The 20,442-nt window shown below is 36.6% G+C and overlaps 2 protein-coding genes across 6 annotated transcripts; one reads left to right on the plus strand and one right to left on the minus strand.

Annotated features, from left to right (window-relative positions):
• Positions 1-1,597: 1,597 nt before the first annotated feature.
• Positions 1,598-11,806, plus strand: CycC (cyclin C). The gene is made up of 6 exons (XM_067105982.1): positions 1,598-2,211; positions 4,037-4,143; positions 5,078-5,284; positions 6,697-6,820; positions 7,833-7,960; positions 11,191-11,806. Exons 1-6 carry the CDS (start codon positions 2,180-2,182, stop codon positions 11,394-11,396), a joined length of 804 nt encoding a protein of 267 aa, XP_066962083.1. The 5' UTR covers positions 1,598-2,179; the 3' UTR covers positions 11,397-11,806.
• Positions 11,435-17,809, minus strand: LOC136839655 (D-altritol 5-dehydrogenase-like). 5 transcript variants are annotated; one of them, XM_067105977.1, is made up of 2 exons: positions 17,691-17,809; positions 11,435-14,299 (listed from the first exon to the last, which is right to left on the minus strand). In XM_067105977.1, the coding sequence occupies exon 2, from the start codon at positions 14,258-14,260 to the stop codon at positions 13,211-13,213; it is 1,050 nt and encodes a 349-aa protein (XP_066962078.1). In that variant the 5' UTR covers positions 14,261-14,299; positions 17,691-17,809; the 3' UTR covers positions 11,435-13,210. The 5 variants fall into 5 exon arrangements, with proteins under 5 accessions (XP_066962078.1, XP_066962077.1, XP_066962079.1 ...); XM_067105976.1 differs by having other exon boundaries at positions 17,668-17,799; XM_067105978.1 differs by having other exon boundaries at positions 17,495-17,697.
• Between the last annotated feature and the right edge of the window lie 2,633 nt (positions 17,810-20,442).

A 20,442-nucleotide genomic window follows, 5' to 3' on the forward strand; every position in this document is an offset into this window, starting at 1 on the left:
ACATACAAACCTGAGGTCTTTACTGTGCATAAATTGCCCACCTCTAGCCCTCCTCATTCTGCTTCCTGAGCCAAAAAGGTAAAGTGAATGGTACCATCTGGGTGGGAGGGATTCCTCCCCTTCGGTTGGCAGCCAACTACCAATAACCACCTTGTTTTAAGTTGAGTGACCAGCTCCAGCTTGTGCTGAAAAGTAAATCCCATATGTAGGGACCTCAGGTTTGTATGTTAGGAAAAATGCAAATTTAAAAATTTTGTCATTTTTCTAACAAAAAATGCAGGTTTGATAATTTAGGGTATTTAATATTGTTTAATATTAATTTAGGGTGTTGAATATTACTAACATGTTAACAGTGCCCTAGGAAAGACGAAAAGTGGAAAATCCTGAGGATCTTTCTGAATACCACGCAGTGTACAAAAGCAATTTGAGAGCTGGTCATTGGTCAGCTGAACAGAATAAAATTGGGATAATTAAGGTTGCTTGAGCATGCTATAAATTGGGAGGTGCTGGAGGTAAGTGTTAAATAAATTCTTAAAATTGATGACTGGCTTTCCTGCATACCAGCGAGGTGAACAACGAGCGGCCTTTTTCAGATGAAAACTGCAGTAAAAGTCTCCTTAGGAAGTTATTGCCATCAGTGCATCTTGCTTGTAGGTGCACTGTAATTATTACTTAGGGTTTTTTGCAGTGTCCTTTCAACCCTCAGCTGTAACTCCTTTCATTTTTTAACTGTGCATCTGTTCACACTCTCTTTCTTCCATCTTACTTTCCACCATCTCCTAACAATGTCTATAGTGGGCTACTGCCATCAGTTCGGCTCATGTGGTACACATAAGGGTTTTTACAGCGTCCTTTCTACTAATTATATATATATATATATATATATATATATATATATATATATATATATATATATATATATATATATATATATATATATATATATATATATATATAAATTAATACATAAGAAATGTGTGATCTCGTGTTTTCATGAATAGTATTAAATCTATGAATTCTTCGGCATTTTCGCAAACGAATATTAGCCAGTGGAAGGGGCTGGACCGAGTACACACAAACAAACACAAACACACACACACACACACACACTATGTTTTTATGAACATTACTTCTTCAGAGAAGTTAATCTTAACTCTGCCAAAAAATTCTCTCTAATGGCTGATCAAAGACCAAAAACAGAAAAACATGAAATGTAAGGAAATAACTGCTTCGACTTTGCTAAAGAAATAGACTCCGAAGTAAATGTTCAGTTTCAGTGTATACTGAGTTGATTATAAGGTAATTTTGGCTCCCTCACTGTAAAGTTTACTAAGTTCATTGTTTAACTGACTTTCATGACATCAAATTTCATTAAAGAATCTATTAGGCTATGTGTATTTTTCTACTTAGAAATAAAACTGCATTTAGAGCCCAGTTGTTGAAGCATCTATATAGTTCGTGTAAGGATCTCTACCCTGTAGTGGGGACTTTTTTTTAGAATTTCTGTTGGGATATTCTGCTGGACAAAATTAGCAACACTTGTACCCATTTGGGAATTTTGGATTTGAGATATATTTAGCCCACTAAATGCATCCGCAGACTATCCATCGCACCAGCGGATAACGAGAGATCTTTAGAAGCTGAACCTATTCGAATATACGATTCATAAACCTACTCAGAAAGAGTAACTGTGTTTGAAATATGCCACATCAAAAAGAAAATTAAAAACAAGTATTAGTATGAAAATGCACAAACTCTCCATATGAAAATGGGTGAATTTGTTCGCCTAATGCAAGCACCAAGAGGTGCTGTGAAATCTTTTTTGCACCTGAAAAACAACGAAATGACAAGCAGTTCGTTGAAACAAAATATATATAATGCCATCAAACGCTTCAGATGTTTACTGTTCAATATTCCATGTCATTTTAACTCCACTGTAAAGTATATAAACCCCCCAACAGAAATAAACTTGAAGCATTTACATAATTTTCACTTTATATGACAGTTTTCTGGGGTCCAGATGGAGGTGCCGTTATAGAGGCGTCAACCGAGCCGTTTCCCGACTTCCAATTGATGTTTATATCCGAGTCTTAACTCTCGACCGTTTTTCTGTCGTTAATTGGAATAAAATTGTGCTCCCGTTCTTCGCGTGCCATTTGTCGTATTGAAACATTTCGAGATGGCTGGGAATTTTTGGCAGAGTGCTCATTAGTAAGTATTTTTGAACCTAAGGGTTGTTGGGGGGGCGGGGGGGGGGGAGGTTCATTAAGCCTATCTTATTCGGTTCACTGCAGGTAGCCTAATAGCCTAGCTTGGTAAAACTGAAGACTACTACCGCGGCTTGGTTCCCTCCGGTCAGCGATCATAATCTGTGCCGCCTCTTGCATAGGCTATGTTTATATGGTTAGGCTATGCCTTTTGTGTTCTTGATGTTTACAGTCTTTCTACGTTTTCTTTATGTTTTTGCGCTCACCCTCAAGGGGCTGGGGTAAAACTTTACTTCGGTTGCACGGCCTTGTTCCCGCCAGTTGCCGGCCAGGACAGATCACGGCCTTTTTGGGGGTCAGGGTACGTTGCCCTAAGTTAGGTTAGGTTGGTGAGATCTGATTAGGTCAGGTCCTAGCATTATGAGAAAGGTTATGTCGTATTTATGTATGAGGACCCTGTCCCTGTTGACGACTGGCGGGAATCAGGCTGCGCCACTGAAGTAAAGTTTCACCGGGGCTGGTACTAAACTCGGCGCCCATTTTGCATGTGACCTGATAGCTACCGAACCAAACGGGTGCAGTAATAGTCTTCAGTTTAAACTTGGTATACTATGCAAGGCTTAAACTAACCTAACCCAGCCTTGGGTCTCCCTCAGTACACCCCTGTGTCATTTCATATGCGAGTGATGACTGGTATGCATGTAGCTAAAATTCGGCTGGTGGAGTCTTCATGGCAGAACTATAGAACAGCTCCGCATTGGGTACTACCTCGGAAATTGACCAGCACTGTTGACCCACCTACCTCCAGGTTTCAAAAATCATTTCTCAGCTTGCACCGAGGAATAAAATTTTATACCTAAAAGGCTCTAGTCTGTTTACCTATGAAAAATGTAAATATATGTAAACTTTAGTATGTTTTAATTGTTTCTACAGCCTGTCAGAGAGATCTTGTTTCGAATCTGACGCCACAAAAGAAAAAACTGATGATGATGTTTGACTGCAGTTTGTTCAGACTCAGGGTTGGTTTGCACCGAGAAGATTGTTTTATACAGGAAATTTAGCCGTCTGTAACATATTTTTCACAGACGTGCAATTAAATTTTGGAGGACAACATAGCTCTTACCTATGGTGTGCATTTAAAGAATCTAGTGGTAGTTAGGTGCTTGTGAAATAAGGAGCTATTCTCATTTATGTTATTTTACTCCATGATTTTGTAAGTTCAGCTAGGCAGAAAAGGTATTATACAAGCTTGGGCATATTATAAATATTTGTAAATAACAGTTTGTTAGTTTGTAAGATTTGCTATTATTACATTCATATATTTTTAGTGTCTGTAATGCTCACGAAAGAAAAAATTTGGATTTCAATCTGGTAGCCATCTACCTTTATTGAACCGTATACCCAAATTCCCTTCAAGGAACCAAACCTACAGTATTCTTTTGCCAAACAGCTTTGTATGATTATTGCCCTTTTAGGCTACCTGATAGGCTGATAGAGGGCACTTTGAAAAAAAATTAATTTTAAAAATATTTATGCCAAATATTAGTACTGTACTGGAAATGTAAAAGGAATAGTAAAAGTAAATGGTGTTAAAGGCTTTAATACACTTTCAAAGTTGCAGAGCAAGGCTGGAATTGGTCCTAGGAATGGTGGGAACCAGTTTCAGTTTTGGAAAGCATCAGAGCACCAGGAAATATAATGGAAAGTATTTTGAAGGTGGGAAGAATTAATGTAGTGGATGTGCAGGAGGAATGGGGTGGAAAAAAGTAATGTGTGGTATCGTGACACATAATTTCATTAAGTTTTTACAACAGTGTTATTTTTTCCAGCCAACAATGGGTCCTTGATAGTCAAGATTTGATTCAGGAGCGACAGGCTGACTTGGAGGTTCTTACTGAAGTAGAATATCACAAGATCATGATATTTTTCGCCAACTGTAAGTATTGTACAATACTACCTGTATATGATTCATGTTGTGATGGTAAAATATTGAAGTACAGTAGTGTGGGTTACTTACCATGCTATATTTTTCAGCAATATATAGATAATAAAAACTGTTAGCTATGTAATTACTGTACTTGGTAAGTATATATAAAACTATTTTATCATAAAAATTTCATATATCTCTCTCTCTCCCTTTTACATATATTATTTATAAAGTTTTTTGTTGTTTATTGTGCAGTATTTAATTGGAAAAGATAATGGCAAGGATATATAATTAGGGTAAATTGTATATTTTGTCACTTCTCTTCCAACTTGAAATATATTTTACCTGTTAGCATTGGGGAGATTTTTTATGAAATAAGGGCATGAAATAATTGAAATGGAAGCAAGTGGTAAATCATTTAATCTCTCTCTGCACTGTCTTTCTGTCTCCTTTTCAGATTGCAAACTCATGTGTAGTTATTGAAATGCTCTAGTATAATTTGTGTGTGTGTGTATTGCCTACAAAGTACAGTAAGATTTGTTATATTATACACATATTTTTGGGGCATTATCTTGATCATTTTTATGTATTCCAGCTACAGTATTGGTAGGGTGAAGGGTGAATATTCGTCGATAATAAAGTTTACTGTACCAATAACTTAAATTTTACTGAGTTTGACTAGGACTGCAACAGTATAGAAATAGAAGCAAGTAGGATAAATCCACAATGAAATACCAGTGCACGGCTGTACCTTCTTGAATTTTAATAAGACCATCATTTTTCAATGTCTGTCAAACTTCTTCAAACCGAAATATCATGAATGATCTGAAGAAGCTAATAAGTAACAAGCATATGGCAATGGTTTCATTAAAATCTAACTTTGAAACATAAGCAATTATCAATGTATCTTTGATCAATTTGATAAGTGTTCTTTTCTTTGCAGTTATACAACAGCTGGGTGAAACTTTAAAGCTGAGGCAGCAAGTTATTGCAACCGCGACTACCTTTTTAAAGAGATTTTACGCTAGGAACTCTTTGAAATGCATTGATCCTCTCTTGTTGGCCCCGACTAGTGTTTTCTTGAGCTCAAAAGTTGAAGAATTTGGTGTAATATCTAACAGTAGACTTATCTCTACATGTCAAACTGTAGGTGAGTTATCATTGGAAATTGGTATCAGTTTAGATTTGATGATGTATCTGCAAAATATTTTCATCAAAATTAATTTGTACAATATAAGCACCAAAACATTACACTTATATTGTTATTAAGTATATACTTCTCAGATTACACAAATGTTACAATGTTATGAAACTAAATTAAATCAGTTTTTCTAATTGAAAATTAATTGTATCTTGTAATGCTACACATTTTTTATTTTCAAAACAGTCTTACTATGAGCATATCTTTGTGTATTAATGGAAAATTGATGGATAATGAAGTTACTTTACAAATTCAGTGGTTGTGTTATTGCTGTTAACATGTCTCAATTGCATTATCACAGAAATTTAACTTACTTTGTGATTTAACAAATGCAGATCTAGGTTATTTTCATTTTTACTTTGTTAAGGGATATAAAATAGATCCTATAGAATGATGAAACTAACTGTGAGGTACCACTGAATGAAGGAGCATAAGAATGGTATCATGATCTCCTTTTGTCTCGTATTTTAAAGTGTGGTCTTCTTCAGTATGCCAAATCTCTAAGATGGTGGTAATCATGGGTTTCCAATACATCTCCATCCATATGTTTTGCCATCAGTTATATCCTCACTCTCCATCCCTTGATTTTTCTTGCATTATGTAACCCCTTCTAGCCCCTCACTCCTAAGCACATTCCCCAAAATTAAAATTGTCTTCAGAATTTTGCTTTAATATTTCTTTCATTATCCATTTTTTCTGACTCTCATTTATAACACTCTCTGTCCATGACACATCCAAAACCCTCCTTCACATCCATTTTTCTGATGTTTTGTCTATTTTCAGTTGTCTGACTAATCATCCACATTTCACATTCATACAACACAATCGATCATAAGTATATTTTACACTTCTTTTCATACTCTGTATGGATAAATTCCTCTTTTTCAATAAACTCTTCACTTCATTAAATACTCCAATAGTTTCCCCAGTCATATCCCCCTGATCCCAACCCCTTGACGAGGTGGGAGGCTTAGGGGAGAACAAAATGAAAGAAATTACGAGTGTCATATTTCCTTGGAAGTACAGGAAAATGCCCAGAAGATGGGAAACTGCACTCTACCAAAGTTTTTGGAAGAAGTTGTTTACGATGCCAGTGGCACTTTTAGATTTGTATCAGAAGCAGGTCGTCTGCAAAAGCTATAGGTTTAATTTTTATATATATACAATCTAGTCATCATGTCCATAGGTTTTATATAAATTTTGTCATTCTTAACAAATGAAATCAGCATCAATGACTTTAGTTGTCCCACTGCTGGAGAACATGAAATCAATCAGTCGGTCAAGACATTTTAACATTGAAGGTAATAATCGTGGAATTGAAATACAGTACTTAGTATTAATGCGTTCTGTTTCTTTTTCAGTGAAAAACAAATTTGCGTATGCCTACAATTCAGAATTTCCGTATCGCACAACTCACATTCTGGAGTGTGAATTTTACCTTTTGGAAAGCTTAGATTGTTGTTTAATAGTCTATCAGCCATACAGGTTAGTATTGAAGCACTGTTTGTTTTATTATTAATCAGCTGAGTTTTGTGGCTCTTGATAGAACTGATGATATCATACACCAAACTTGCAAAAATACTGATAAGCAAGGAGGAAACGATTACTGAATATTATTATTATTATTATTATTTATAAATGAGGTGTTAATTTCGTGGATGCCTCAAAGGAAATTTTGTCTTTAGTGTCCACTGGTTTGAATATGTTAAAATTCTAATCTTCCCTTTGTTGCTTCCCATTTAGTTGGACAGTTATGTTGACTTATTTAAAAACAAATCCTTCAGATGAGCAATATAAGTACTAATCTATTTTCACATATAAAAGTGCAGTCCTGTTGTTTGCATTTAGATCTTAAGTTGTGAAATATCCTAATTCTTCCTTGGGTGAGTTGGTAGAGTTGTGGCCTTGCACTCGCTAGGCCCGAGTTCGACTCTCCGGCCGGCTAATGAAGAGTTAGAGGAATTTATTTCTCGTGATAGAAATTCATTTCTTGCTATAATGTGGTTCGGATTCCACAATAAGGTGTAGGTCCCATTGCTAAGTAACCAATTGGTTCTTAGCCATGTTAAGTCTAATCCTTCGGGCCAGCCCTAGGTGAGCAGGAGGTACTTCTAGCAATTAAACGTAATTTGAAAGAACAGGTTGGGTAACTAATGCTGGTTCATTTGGCCAGAGACCTTTAAAGTAAAGAGGTAAAACGTTTTGCAAAATATGGCTGTTACAAAATTAATAGTGTTTTTAAATAGCACAGTTATTATTACTTTTATTCAGCTTCATTATTTAGTGATGGAATTTTTAAATTAGATTTATAGGTCATTTATATGATTAATGCATGTGAATGAAAATATTTCAGTAGATGTAAATAAATTTGTTGTAGTGGTGTATTAACCTTCAAAATATGATAAATATAACTCTTATAATAGTAATTAAATGCAAAATCATTGTTGTAGATATGACTCAGGAAAAACATTTTATTACAAAAATGCATTTCTTACAGACCACTTGTCATATATATGCAAGATCTTGGTCTAGAAGGAGAAGTTTTGCAGCTAGCCTGGCGAATTGTAAACGACTCACTTCGAACAGATGTATGCCTGCTTTTCCCTCCTTATGAGATAGCTTTAGGTAAGTGGTTAAAGTGCAGTTACATATAATACTTAGGAAGTATACTAATACTACTTGGGTTATGGATTTACTTGCAGTATATTTGGTAGCAAATAGAATTTGTAAGAAATGCACAGAAGAATGCCACCTTGAGGAATAGACGAATATATTCTTGGCATCTGCACTGGTTTTTTCTCTTAAGATTTGGCAAGTTGGTGTGGCCTGGAGAACTCGGGTATTCATTAAATAAGGTTATTCACAATTAATGGGTTTTTATGAAAATCATGTTTTATCATGAAAAAAATATTTTCCCTACATTTGGACAGATCCTCTGTTTTTTCCTCATAAATCAATAGAATTTACTTACATGTGACAGTGAATATGCATCTCAGAAAAGAATGTGGGGTCAGCATCACTGGTTAAATCTCATTGAGATGCAAAAATGAATGCATGACTGCTAATGAGAAACACCTCTTTTTAGACACCTAAGCGGCGATCACCTCACCCCAAAGATATAATTGTGCATACTATAGGGTTGCAATGTACAAAGTGCATCTGATAATCATCCATAATCCTTTTCAAGTCAGTAAGTGGAAAAATGATCATATTGATCAGATTAGTCTTGTCTTGGCAGAGTAACTGTTGTGTTTATTTGGCTGAGTCCAGTTGGTTCCCAGGTTTTTTCCAAGGTTTTCTCTCTCTGAGGTAGAGTTGCAGTGCTACAGCTGAGGATGGTTGCAACAAAGGCTTTATCACCGGGTAGAGGAAGGGCTCATGTTATTGCAAGTACAATGAGCTCTTAGTCTGATGATGAAGATCTGAGGAGTTTTGAGTGCCTTCAGCAACTAATAGTCATATTTCCATTAATATGTTGGGACAGCAGCCAGATTGGTAGAGAATATTCTACATAATATCTAGGTAAAATTTCTCCATGATCAGGACCTGACCTAAAATACAGGAATTTTATTAGAAGTTAGAAGTAGGAAATTGTGATGTCTTAGTTGTTAGGGTAGTATCTCCACTTGAGGCTTAATGATCTGGGAGGAAAGGGAATAAAAGTTTTCCTGTTATATGTTAAAGACTCTAAATTTGCCTGTAAGAGGGCAATGAAGGAGCAAAATTGTATTCAACCTGATAAAAAATGCTGGTCCATGCAACTTGGTAAGCTGTCAGATCAATCTTGATTATGAAAGCTAAGTATAGGGTTAATTATCATAAAAATGTTTAGATCCAATTCATAAGAAGGGTTCAAAATTTGTACTGGAATTGTATTAGGTCTTCCCCAAATTAAATCCATATACATTGAAAGTGGTGACTAACCAGTTTTTTCCAGTGAGATAGAATGACTCACAAAGAACATTTAGACTGTGCAATGTACTATGTACTGATGGTTCCAAATCTGCATCTGGTGTAGGATTTTCTGCTATATCCCCTAACGAAATGAAGCAGTTCAGTTAAATTTGTTGAAAACAAGCTTATGACATGCAAACCTGTTGTTCAGCAGTCTAAGGTAAGAAACCAAAATGTAGTGCTGGAAGTCTTTAGACTTTGTTTTTTATGACTTTTTCCACTCAAACTAATTTGTCAGGATACACAGTTCAGCCTTTAATAGCAGTTAAAAAATGTTTGTTTGGTAGGCAGTAGGGTGCTTACACAGCTTTGTCCTTTCAAATCAATTCCAGCTAGGTAACAGCCTCACCTGCATGTGTAGTTTGGAGATAACAGGGGGAAGGGAACTCATTGTATGTGAGAGGTATGTACGAAAAAGCATGGTTTATGTTATGGAAATCAGTTATTTGATCAAACCCATCAGTCTTATAATTTCTTGAATTGCATTTTAGCGGGGAGACTAGAGCTGCTGGAGAAACAACCTTCGGGTAGATGATTGGAATGAATGGCCCAGTTGATAGGTTATGAGCTTGTGAATAACAAATAATCCAGTGCTTTTTATGCAGGTGTTCATGATTGTAGGGGTGGAAACATTATGCTTTTGATATTAGAGGCCTGTTGTCGTAGGTCATAGAGGTAAGAAGATGACAAAAATGCCACAAGAGAGGAAGACCAGAAACAGGAAGGAGCTAGAAAGGTCAAGTCTGGATCAAATGTACACCATGTCCTTTGTGTATGTCATCATTTTTTATTGACTTTGGTGAAGAGTAGGTAGCATACTGCTCAGTTCAAGAGCAAGCAAGGAGTGCAACAGGCAAAGCAGTTCAAGAGCTAGTAGGCCAGGCAGTGGGAAAACTTGGTAGAGAACTGGTAATCTAGGCTTCATCTATTCGGTAATGGCCAGCAGGATATGGAATTGTTCCCGTGGGTGCAAGACTGCATTTGTACTACGGCATGCCACTTTGTATACAAGCGAGAAGACCCATGGCAAGATTTACTATAGCGTGAATAGGTAATTATTTCTGTAGTGAGTAATAGCTACTTGGCCACCCCAGAAGTGTGGGCAGGAGCTGTTAGACAATTGAGAGAAATGAGGTATCACTGCTTTTCATTTGAATTCTACTTGTAGTGACCGCTCCTGACTTGCTGCAAATAGAAGGCTATAGTGTTGAAACCTGAGGTAAAACAAAATGGATTCTTTTTGCATTTCCGCCCTGAATAGATGTAGATCTAACAGTGAGCTACAGACTGGTTCATTATGTGGATGGATTACATACATTGCATTATTTGTAAAGTAGAAGTAATATAGAAAATGGAAGAATTCCAAGCTAGCATCTAAGTCCCAACAACTGCTGTGGAAGTTGCGATGAAACCTCTACAAAATAATATAACAGTAATAATAATAATAAATTTATTGAGAATGATAATGCAGTCAAGTGGGACTGTGACAAATCCTGCTTGCCATCATTGATATCGCTGAAGCCTAGGATGGGTATTAATATCAGTTCATGAATATGTCATTGGCAAGTGGGGCAGAGCCACAGTGAAGAGACATTTTCCACGTGTGCGTAAACTTCTCTTCACTGTGGGTGGAGCCTCATGACGTCATAGGCTAACATCACTATTGTGTTCAAAACCCTTACCTGCGATATTAATGGCTCTGGCATAGGAAACACTTTTACTCCGATAAGTACCAGAACTATTGAACTTGGGTACTAAATAATACTCGAAAAAATTAGGTAGGGTTCAAAAATATACTCTTGCCAACTTCCACCTTTATCCAATGCTTTGATAAAAAGGTGTTGCCGAAAAACCGTGTTTCATGCTCTGAATCCCTTAGTAAGATACATGTTTCTTTTCAGCTTGCATTAATATGGCATGTGTGGTTCATCAGAAAGACTGCAAGCAGTGGTTTGCCGAGCTGAATACTGATTTAGATAGAATCATGGAGATAACACGATACATTCTGAATCTTTATGAACTGTGGAAGAACTATGATGAGCGCAAAGAAATTCAGGCTCTTCTGCAGAAGATGCCAAAGCCCAACACTCAGGCAGTACCTCGGTGATTAAAGGCTTGTGAAGTAGAAGGAAATGAATGAAATACTAATTTTTTATTTTTATATTTTACATTGTATTTTTTTATATTTATGTGTGCTTATGTTGGTTTCAAACAAGATTATCTCGTAAGTATGAAAGAGTTTAACTCTTGAGATCTATAGAGAGAGTAATGTCATACATGTTATGCATGAAACTTTTATTTTTATTTTTTTTATTTTTGCTAAAGCAAAGTAGTTTATCGTTAATCAGCGTGTTGAACTGGCCTTGGAGATATTAGTTTTTATGAATATTTCTTATCCTTTACTGAATGGTAGTATCCATTGGCAAATGTTATATCTCTGTCAGAAAGAGTAAATTTGATGCACTACAATATAGGTAACTCCCAGTATTCTTAGTAAATGCGTCACCCCAGTGTTAACAGTCTTTAATTATCCTACACAAGCAAAGGTAAACATGAACACATTGTAATTTGCAGTAAAATGACAAATTTTCAAACTACTGTAATTTGTATTTTTCCAAACTATACAAACTTGAGGTCTTTACATAGGAATATGCTCAGCGCAGCTGGAAACGGCCGTTTAACTTTTAAACATGGTGATTAGGTAGTTAACTACTGGGTGTCAGGTGGGGGTCCCACCCACTTGACCGGTAAGCATTCACTTTGCCTTTCGGCCCAGGTATCAAACTGAGGGGGTGGCATGAGGTGAGCCTAAAATTGTAGACCTCAGGTCTGTATAGTTAAGAAAAATACAAATTACTTCACAAATTTATTTGTTGGGTGAAACTCTCGCCGCCTCGGAATGTAGAGCTAGCAGGTCCGGATACCATACAGCATGTGGCCATTTGGGAGCCATGAGGGTCATTCTGAGATTCAGGTTGATCATTACTTTGTTCATCACCCTGTGAATCAGACAAAACAGAAAGAAGGTGTGTGTCCAGGTTGTCCCATGGCTGTTGGAAGGCATCTTCTGCTACAGCCCATAGGTCTGGAATGATGGAAAAAACACTTGCAGCTTCCTGTTGTGCCAAGTGGCCAACAGATCGATGGAAGGTAGACCCCAAATGTCAAAGAACCTTTCCGTAATGTCTATGTGAAAGGACCATTCTGTCCCTATCACTTGACCCTGGCGACTGAGCTTCATTGCCAATACATTCCTCTTGCCTGGACTATATCTGGCTGATAGCTCCACCGAGTGTGCTGCCGCCCATTCGTGCACCTGCACTGTCAACAGGTGAAGCGAATGAGACACTAGGCCTCCTTGCTTGTTGACATATGCCACTATTGTGGTGTAGTCACTCATCAACACCACCGAGTGTCCCATCACTCGATCCTGACACTCTTTGGAGAGCCAGGAAGGCTACCTTCAGTTCCAGGATATTGATGTGAAGTTGTTTTTTGTTTCAGCTCCACACACCTGAGACCAGCAACTCCTCCAGTATGAGAAAATATGCAATGCACTGAAGTGTTAGTGAAGGCCTCGACCTGAGGTGCTTGAATGTAATAAACTGAAAGTGATTTTATATCAAATCATATTTTAGTGATTGTTGTCAAACGTCATTATTACATGGTAGCTGAATGAAGTCCACTTATAAGATCTGTAAGAAAGATGTGTCTTCATGTATTTCATGAAGACACCTTTAGCAACTAAGAGGGAAGATTTCTTGTTTTCTTAGGAAAAAATGCTTTATCTTTTAATGACTGAGCCTTGCCTACAGAAGAGCGCATTTTAGGAAAACATTACTTTAACTACAGTGTGTATTATACAAAAGTACTTGTCAAATGAATGGAATCAGTATTTTGCCGTGGTATGGCACCATTTTGTTAATTAACGAATGTAAACATTGCCTTTGAAATCTGACCAGCTTTCAGCATTCTTATTGCCTCCTCATACTTCTCCAGAGGGAAGAAGCGTATTCCAAGACGTTCAAAATCGAGGTATCTCTCACTCATGCTCTGCACCAGGCTTACAGCCTTCGAGATTGTAAATGGGTTGACTTGCGACCCGACAATCGTGAGTTCTTTTAGCATTATGTCAGCAGGGTTGATAGTTATTTCAGAAACTCTGGGGCAACAGCCAAACATGCAGAATTTACCTCCGCAGCGCAACAACGGGAATGCGGCTTCAAGTGCCTTTGGAACCCCTGTGCAGTCGACAATGATGTCATATCCATGTAATCCTGGATCGACATCGGCGAATTTACGCTGAACATCATCAGGATGGCACACTTGGTAGCCTAGATCTAGATCCTTCGCTAATTTCCTCCTTCCTTCTGCTATTTCTGTAATGGTGACATCACGGTACCCATGATGGTGGAAGAGAGATGCCCACAGTAAGCCGATAATGCCAGCACCCAGAATAAGAATCTGGGAATCATCGGCAATGGCCCCTAAATTATCCCAGCCACGTATGATGCAAGAAAATGGTTCGCAGAGTGCTCCTTTATCTAATGGAAAAGAATCCGGCAATTTGATCACATGTTTGACGTGAACGAGACAATAATCACTGAAACCACCGTCTGTGAAGAGCCCAACAGAGGTTGCCATTCCATTTGCACAGAAGTTGGGCTGACCGCGGTAGCAGAATCGACACTGATTGCAGTGGGTGTTTGGATCGATGACCACCTTATTGCCAACTTTGACTAGATCGACGCTGGGACCAACCATGACCACAGTGCCAGAGAATTCGTGCCCAAGGATGACTTTGTCAGCAGAGCGAAATTCCTTTTGCATGATGTGAAGGTCGGTTCCACATATACCACTGTAGGCAACCTTGACCAGAATATGTCCACTGGGAATGTCGCTAGTACCCGGCACATCCTTGTTTATCAGGGAAAGCTTCCCGGCGATTTTGTCCCACTGCAGCGCTCTCATAGTCTTTGCTATTGGAGAACCTTTTAAGTAAAGCTGAACCTGGAATGAGTTAGAGAGGCATAATATTAATGTCCCAGAGATAAGCCTTTCATTGCAAATGCAAACTGAAATGTTAACCTTCAATGAACTGACTGAAGTTGTCATAACAAAGATCGAGCAAGCTCTAAGGAAGTTTTCTATTTGCCCATTAAATAATTTCGATGCTCTTAAGATACTTCAAGAACATCATTCTAGTCTATGCTGTAAGTCTACCACAAATATTACTATACCCATTTTTCATACTGATCACTTTATATACTACTGTAGGTTCTTGAAAATTATGATTTTTCTCTGATTCTATAACCTTTATTGTTTTCTTAATAATAATAATAATAATAATAATAATAATAATAGTAGTAGCTTCCTAATGAGATGTATTTTACAATTCAAAAATAGAAAAGAAAAATATGTTAGGAAATATGGAAAATACTTCACATATTCAATATCAGACATCCATGATAAAGTCTTTGTACAGTAAATTTTATAATATACGTGAGCTATCATCTACGTTTGAAAATCAATAAATTATTACTTCAGGTAACTCCTTAGTTGTTCACATACACTGGGCATCTGACATTTCCTTCACAGAAATTTTTAATTTTAACGTAAGAACATCAGCACTTAACATATTTGAGTGATGACAGATGAGGTCTACCTTGCACGCAGCTAAATTATTATTATTAATATTATTATCATTATTATTATTAGCAAGGCTGCAAACATAATTGAAAGAGAAGAATGCTACGAGCCTAAGGGCTCCACTGAAAAGACATCCAAAAGTAAAATTAAACTTAGAGAAATAATCAATGAGCTAATCAAACAACGGTGCCAGAGGTTTAGTCGATCTGGGATAAGAAGTTTAATAGAACACTTATTTGTCAACCAATTCACAATATGAGTTAGCTGCAGAGGATCTTTCCTAGATAGTGACCCCCAAGGGTTTTCAGGGTCATTATCTAGGACTAATATTTCTTAGGGGTCATTATCTTTATGTTTACAGTCTTTTGTTTATGTTTTTACAGCACTCCCCAACGGGCTTGTACTAAACATGCCTCAAAGGTGGATACATACCAGGTTAAAACAATTGGGGGGGTCACTGTCTAGGAAAGAACCGCTGCAGAAGACCAAATTGGGAAACAATCTTTGAAACGTTGCAGAAACAAAGAATTAATAAATGCTCCACTTGTATATTTACAAAATATGGCTTATTTTTCTAAGCCATATTTGACAATTTTCACTTTATTAAATACTGTACATCTCTATATAAACATCAGTCTTCACACACACACACACACACACACACACACTTCTTCCTAGTAGGAATTAAAACGTTTTGTTCGAATATTTCTGCCATGACATTAATCTATTATTTCTTAGGACTTCCTGCCCTTTTTTTTTTATTATGCTTATTTTATTTATCTATTGGTTCAATTTGGAAAATTAGGAATTCTTTTTGTAATATAATCATTTTTTACATATACAGGCACCCCGGTTTACGATGGGGTTCCGCTTTTACGCCGCGTCGTAAACCGAAAAATCGTCGAAAATCGTCAAAAATCCTAAGAAAACCTTACTTTTAATACTTTGGGTGTATTGAAAACAATTTAAACTGCATTTTTATTGAGTTTTTCATAAAAAACCCTCCAAATTTTTATTATTCTGCCGTTTTGGACCGGGAAATAATTTCTGACGAATATATTTGAAAAGCGTCGTAACCTTGGAGCGTCGTAAGCCGGACCCGTTGTAAACCGGGGACTGCCTTATGCCATGAATGTGTAAATTATTATTCATATTTGTTAGTTTTCAGAGGAAATCATGGGTTACAGAAACTCCATATATCCTGCCTCAAAAATTCATTTATTCACAAGATAAAAGTGAAACTCATCTCTGAGTACCTTTCTTGTAAAGAGAGTCTAGAATATCTTTTTTAATTGAATGTTCTGGGAAATGTTGAAGCCTTCCAGATGAGAAAGCTGAAAAACTCTGAGGCCAAGAAGATAACCGACTACCACTGATAAAGATGGATCCACAAGTTAGCATGATAAATGACTGTACACATCTGGCGTTTTAGATTGCTGCAGATAATGGACACTAATCTTGGAAGGTAATTGTCATTTCAGTCTTAACATTTGTCTTCTAAACATTTTCATGATTATGAAAAACTTAATCGATAAAAAGACATTTTACTATATCAAGACAGCCAATTCATAATTATAGACATGAAAACTAATATAGAAGTAATACAAGATTAAATAGTACTAAGCTTTTCGTAAAAAAAGCTTTATCCTAAAGATTAGTGAATCATAAATAGTTTATTTGCTTTATTTATTCCTAAATAACCTAAAAAGTAAAAAGGATAAATAGGAAAGTCAATTTTCTTTTGAACAGCTCTAGTAGTTTCTAACAGGAAAACGCCTTTCTAGCACATGGAGGTACACTTCAGTGTGCTAGAAAGGTGGTTTTGCGAATAGAAAGTACCAGAAATTTTAATAGCAGAGTATTTGATGATGGGGGTTTGAAAAAATAAGAAAAAAGTTACGATTCAGTTTGAGGAAGTGGAACATAAAAGCCATAGTGATGCTTCAGTGCAATCCCCATCGAGCGAAGACTTCTAAACCAAAGTCATCACAACAATGGACAAGGTTTAAGCTTAAATTCTGGTCGCTGATGTGATTTCATTCACTCATAAGTAAACAGCGTAATACTAGCAACAGGGCCCTGTGTAATTATTAAGGAAAATACACGTGTTAGTTGTATCTTACGTGAAGATACAGTTAACCTATATAGAACCTATATATGAGAATCAGGTCATATATATATCTATATGTATATATATATATATATATATATATATATATATATATATATATATATATATATATATATATATATATATATATATATATATATATATATATATATATATATATATATATATATATATATATATATATATGTGTGTGTGTGTGTGTGTGTGTGTGTGTGTAGATTGTATGTATACATTCATATTTTATCCATTTTAATTTTATAATCTCTGCATTCTTTGAGTAATTAAATACAAGTATATAAAAAGCTTTCATGAAATTTTAGTTACTCCGTAACTGGGGAAATTATGTAATGGGGAAGGCAGATTTTCCATACACACTTATAGGAACTTATTCCATATACATTTCAACTGAAAGAAAATTCCCCAACCTAGTTACTCTGTGTGTTGCTAGGCAATGGATCCCAGTACAGTATCACTAAGTAAAGTTTTTCTGAGGTTGGTGTAAATTATCAATAAAGTTTTGTTCTTACAAATTCACTGTTTGCTGGACACTATATTACCCTACACAAATCTGGTTTCACAGCCACTGCTGGTAACTCACTAGTCGTTTCAAAGTTGACTCACTAATGTTAGTAGCTCTGAGATGGGACGTTCGTACCCGCTGGCCCCTGTTGGTGGACTGTGTGGGACAGTGAGGATGAGACTGATATCTGAGCATCTTTGAGTTGCCTTTATGCTAAGAGGAACATCACAGGATTTTCAAGGTTCTTTGGCTTATAACCACTAGTGTCTGATATGAAGTTCCTATCGACTCACAGACTTATACTGGTGAAACTCATGATGGTGAAGTGGAGTGTAGATGAATGAAACTAAATTTTTTCAAAGATCGCGTTCATGACAAGGTTTCGATACTGATTCCCCGGCTGCTTTATGTGTAAAATAATGGACTTCATGAACATTTTTATTATAACAGATTCAAATGATTATTTATGATGATTGGGAAGCCAAAACTGACATTGAATGAACTCGTATGTTTCATCTCTGGAAGATAGGCCTATACAGTGCAGAGCATGCTAAACATGAAGCGCTCTTAGTATAATGGCAGTGTAGTTTATTGGGCAAAACTAAATGTCTACTATCGGTAATGGTGAAGGAAGTACAATACTAATGTAAGAGCAGAAGCGATAGATCACTTTGCCCTGCGGTAGTTCTCGAGAGCATTGTTCGACCTTATACAGTACTAATCTTGCACTGGTGGAGATAAGCAGTCAAGCGGTGCAGCATGACTGAGTCAGAATTTGAAGTGGTTGGAGGGTTGATAAGAACATCAAACTAATTTTCACCTTCATCAATGTCAAGAACACTGAAAGGAAACTTTGCCATATATGGAAACAAAAATGAATTCCACGGAGTTGGATAAACGGCTATAAAATATCTATAGTCAATAGCACTTGATGAATCTGTAATATTTGATATTCATCCTGGGGAAAGGTTTTTAAGAGGCAATGCCAAAGGAGTGGGTATTCCAGTGCCCTTTTCTAATCCTGACCTGAGTGTAATAATTTGTTTAATAATAATGTTATTACCACTTGTGGCTTGATATGCCAAGTGTCCTGACTTACATTCGGAGGCTACCAATCATTTTAGGACAATTAACTCAGACTAATTAATTGTTATAACTGGCTCCTAAACTGGTACTTATACTGATTCCATGTAATACGAAAAGTTCGTTTAGGACAGCAATCCTGTGCCAAACAGCACGCAGTCCTTAGCCCAGGCTATACTATACTCATGCCTAACTTAACTGTTACACTACACAGTTAGCCAGGCTTTACATGCATAACAAGTGGAATTTAACTAGAGAATGGACGTAGGGTAAACGCTCGGGACGTGAGACACTGCGACATTCCTCCGCTGTTTGGACGCTTCCAGAAAATGCATTCGAACGCGCCCCCATCAGCATCAGTGAGACTTGTGGCTCCCCTCTACACAACACGCCGAGACCTCTACGTTCCTATCAAAATAACAGTTTCCTCCTAAATTACGAATTAATGGCATATTTCCGATTAAACAGAGGGTCGTGAAGATTTAGCCGTGCGCGGTTCTGCTAAATTACCGGCCATGACGCTCTCGGAACTTTTACTTAAACACTTTAAAAATGGACGAGTGACGCCATCTCGATATTTACCGAGTCACTTGTGTAAACAAACTGCCTATTTCCTGTGTTAAATCAGCAAAATATTTTGTACCCATTGACGCTGATACTGTTTCCTTGACATATGTGGTAAACGCTGGCGCCTTTGGTGATTGGACGGGGAACTCTAGCGAATTTTCGGGACGCCAGAGCGCTAGATATTATATTTAAATAACTATGTATCTAAATACCAGAATAAGGTTATAAATTGAGTAAATGTATTACGTGTTCATTATAATTAATTTGAAAATATTTTTTGTTGGAGCAAACCAGATTCCTGAAACAAATTTCAACGCATTTGCTGTGAACATTACATGTAGCTATTTTTCGCGTTTTCCTATTTATTTTATTAATTAATATATTTTACATACAGTGTAACAAATATATCACATACAGAGTGTAAGTTTTGTCAAATATAATGGTGTTTTAAATAATTAATTTTGGATTTAATAAAACCTTTATTCCAGTTCTGTATTTTGACGTCATGTCATTTTGACTCTCGTACCAGTTCTACATATATTGCCATACTCGACTTTCTTGCATTTTTGCCAAAGTGGTAACACTCATATGTACACATTACATGTCTCAGACGTATACGCAGTAATATGGACTTGAATAAATTAAAAGTCCTAACAACAAAATACTACATTTCTACCGTAAACAGTTCACTAATGGGTCGTCCGCTCTCGGGTGTTTGTGGCAGCCAGATGTACAATAAGGCTGGAAAATTGTTCCCACCACAGTTTAGCCACTGGATAACGTGCTGTAAACAAACATTCTCACGTATTTTAAGTGGTATTGTGAGTGAATTAAGAACAAAATGTGTATAATTACAATCAAATAAGCACTGTGGAGCTTCAGTTGTGGGGTCAGTTAGGAGAAAACCACGGATTAAAGGTAAAAATGCATTTCAGTTCAACCACATGACAGAAGGGAATTCCATGTCTAATATTTTCACTAGTATAGGCAACAAAATGTTGTTTTATCGTGTTGATTACAACTAAAATCTTTAGTAATATCCATAAACATTACATATATACGCAGTCAGTTTCAGTACACCATTAAATGAGCGCTGGGAAGGAAGTGTCGAATCGCCACTCATTTTTGTCAAATTATTTTGGGAGACGCCATATTGGATTCCAAATTGCCTTCAACACCTATTTTACGAAGACTTCACATGCT

Source organism: Macrobrachium rosenbergii, chromosome 6, assembly GCF_040412425.1.
Source record: "Macrobrachium rosenbergii isolate ZJJX-2024 chromosome 6, ASM4041242v1, whole genome shotgun sequence".
In the NCBI taxonomy this organism is placed as follows: Eukaryota; Metazoa; Arthropoda; class Malacostraca; order Decapoda; family Palaemonidae; genus Macrobrachium; species Macrobrachium rosenbergii.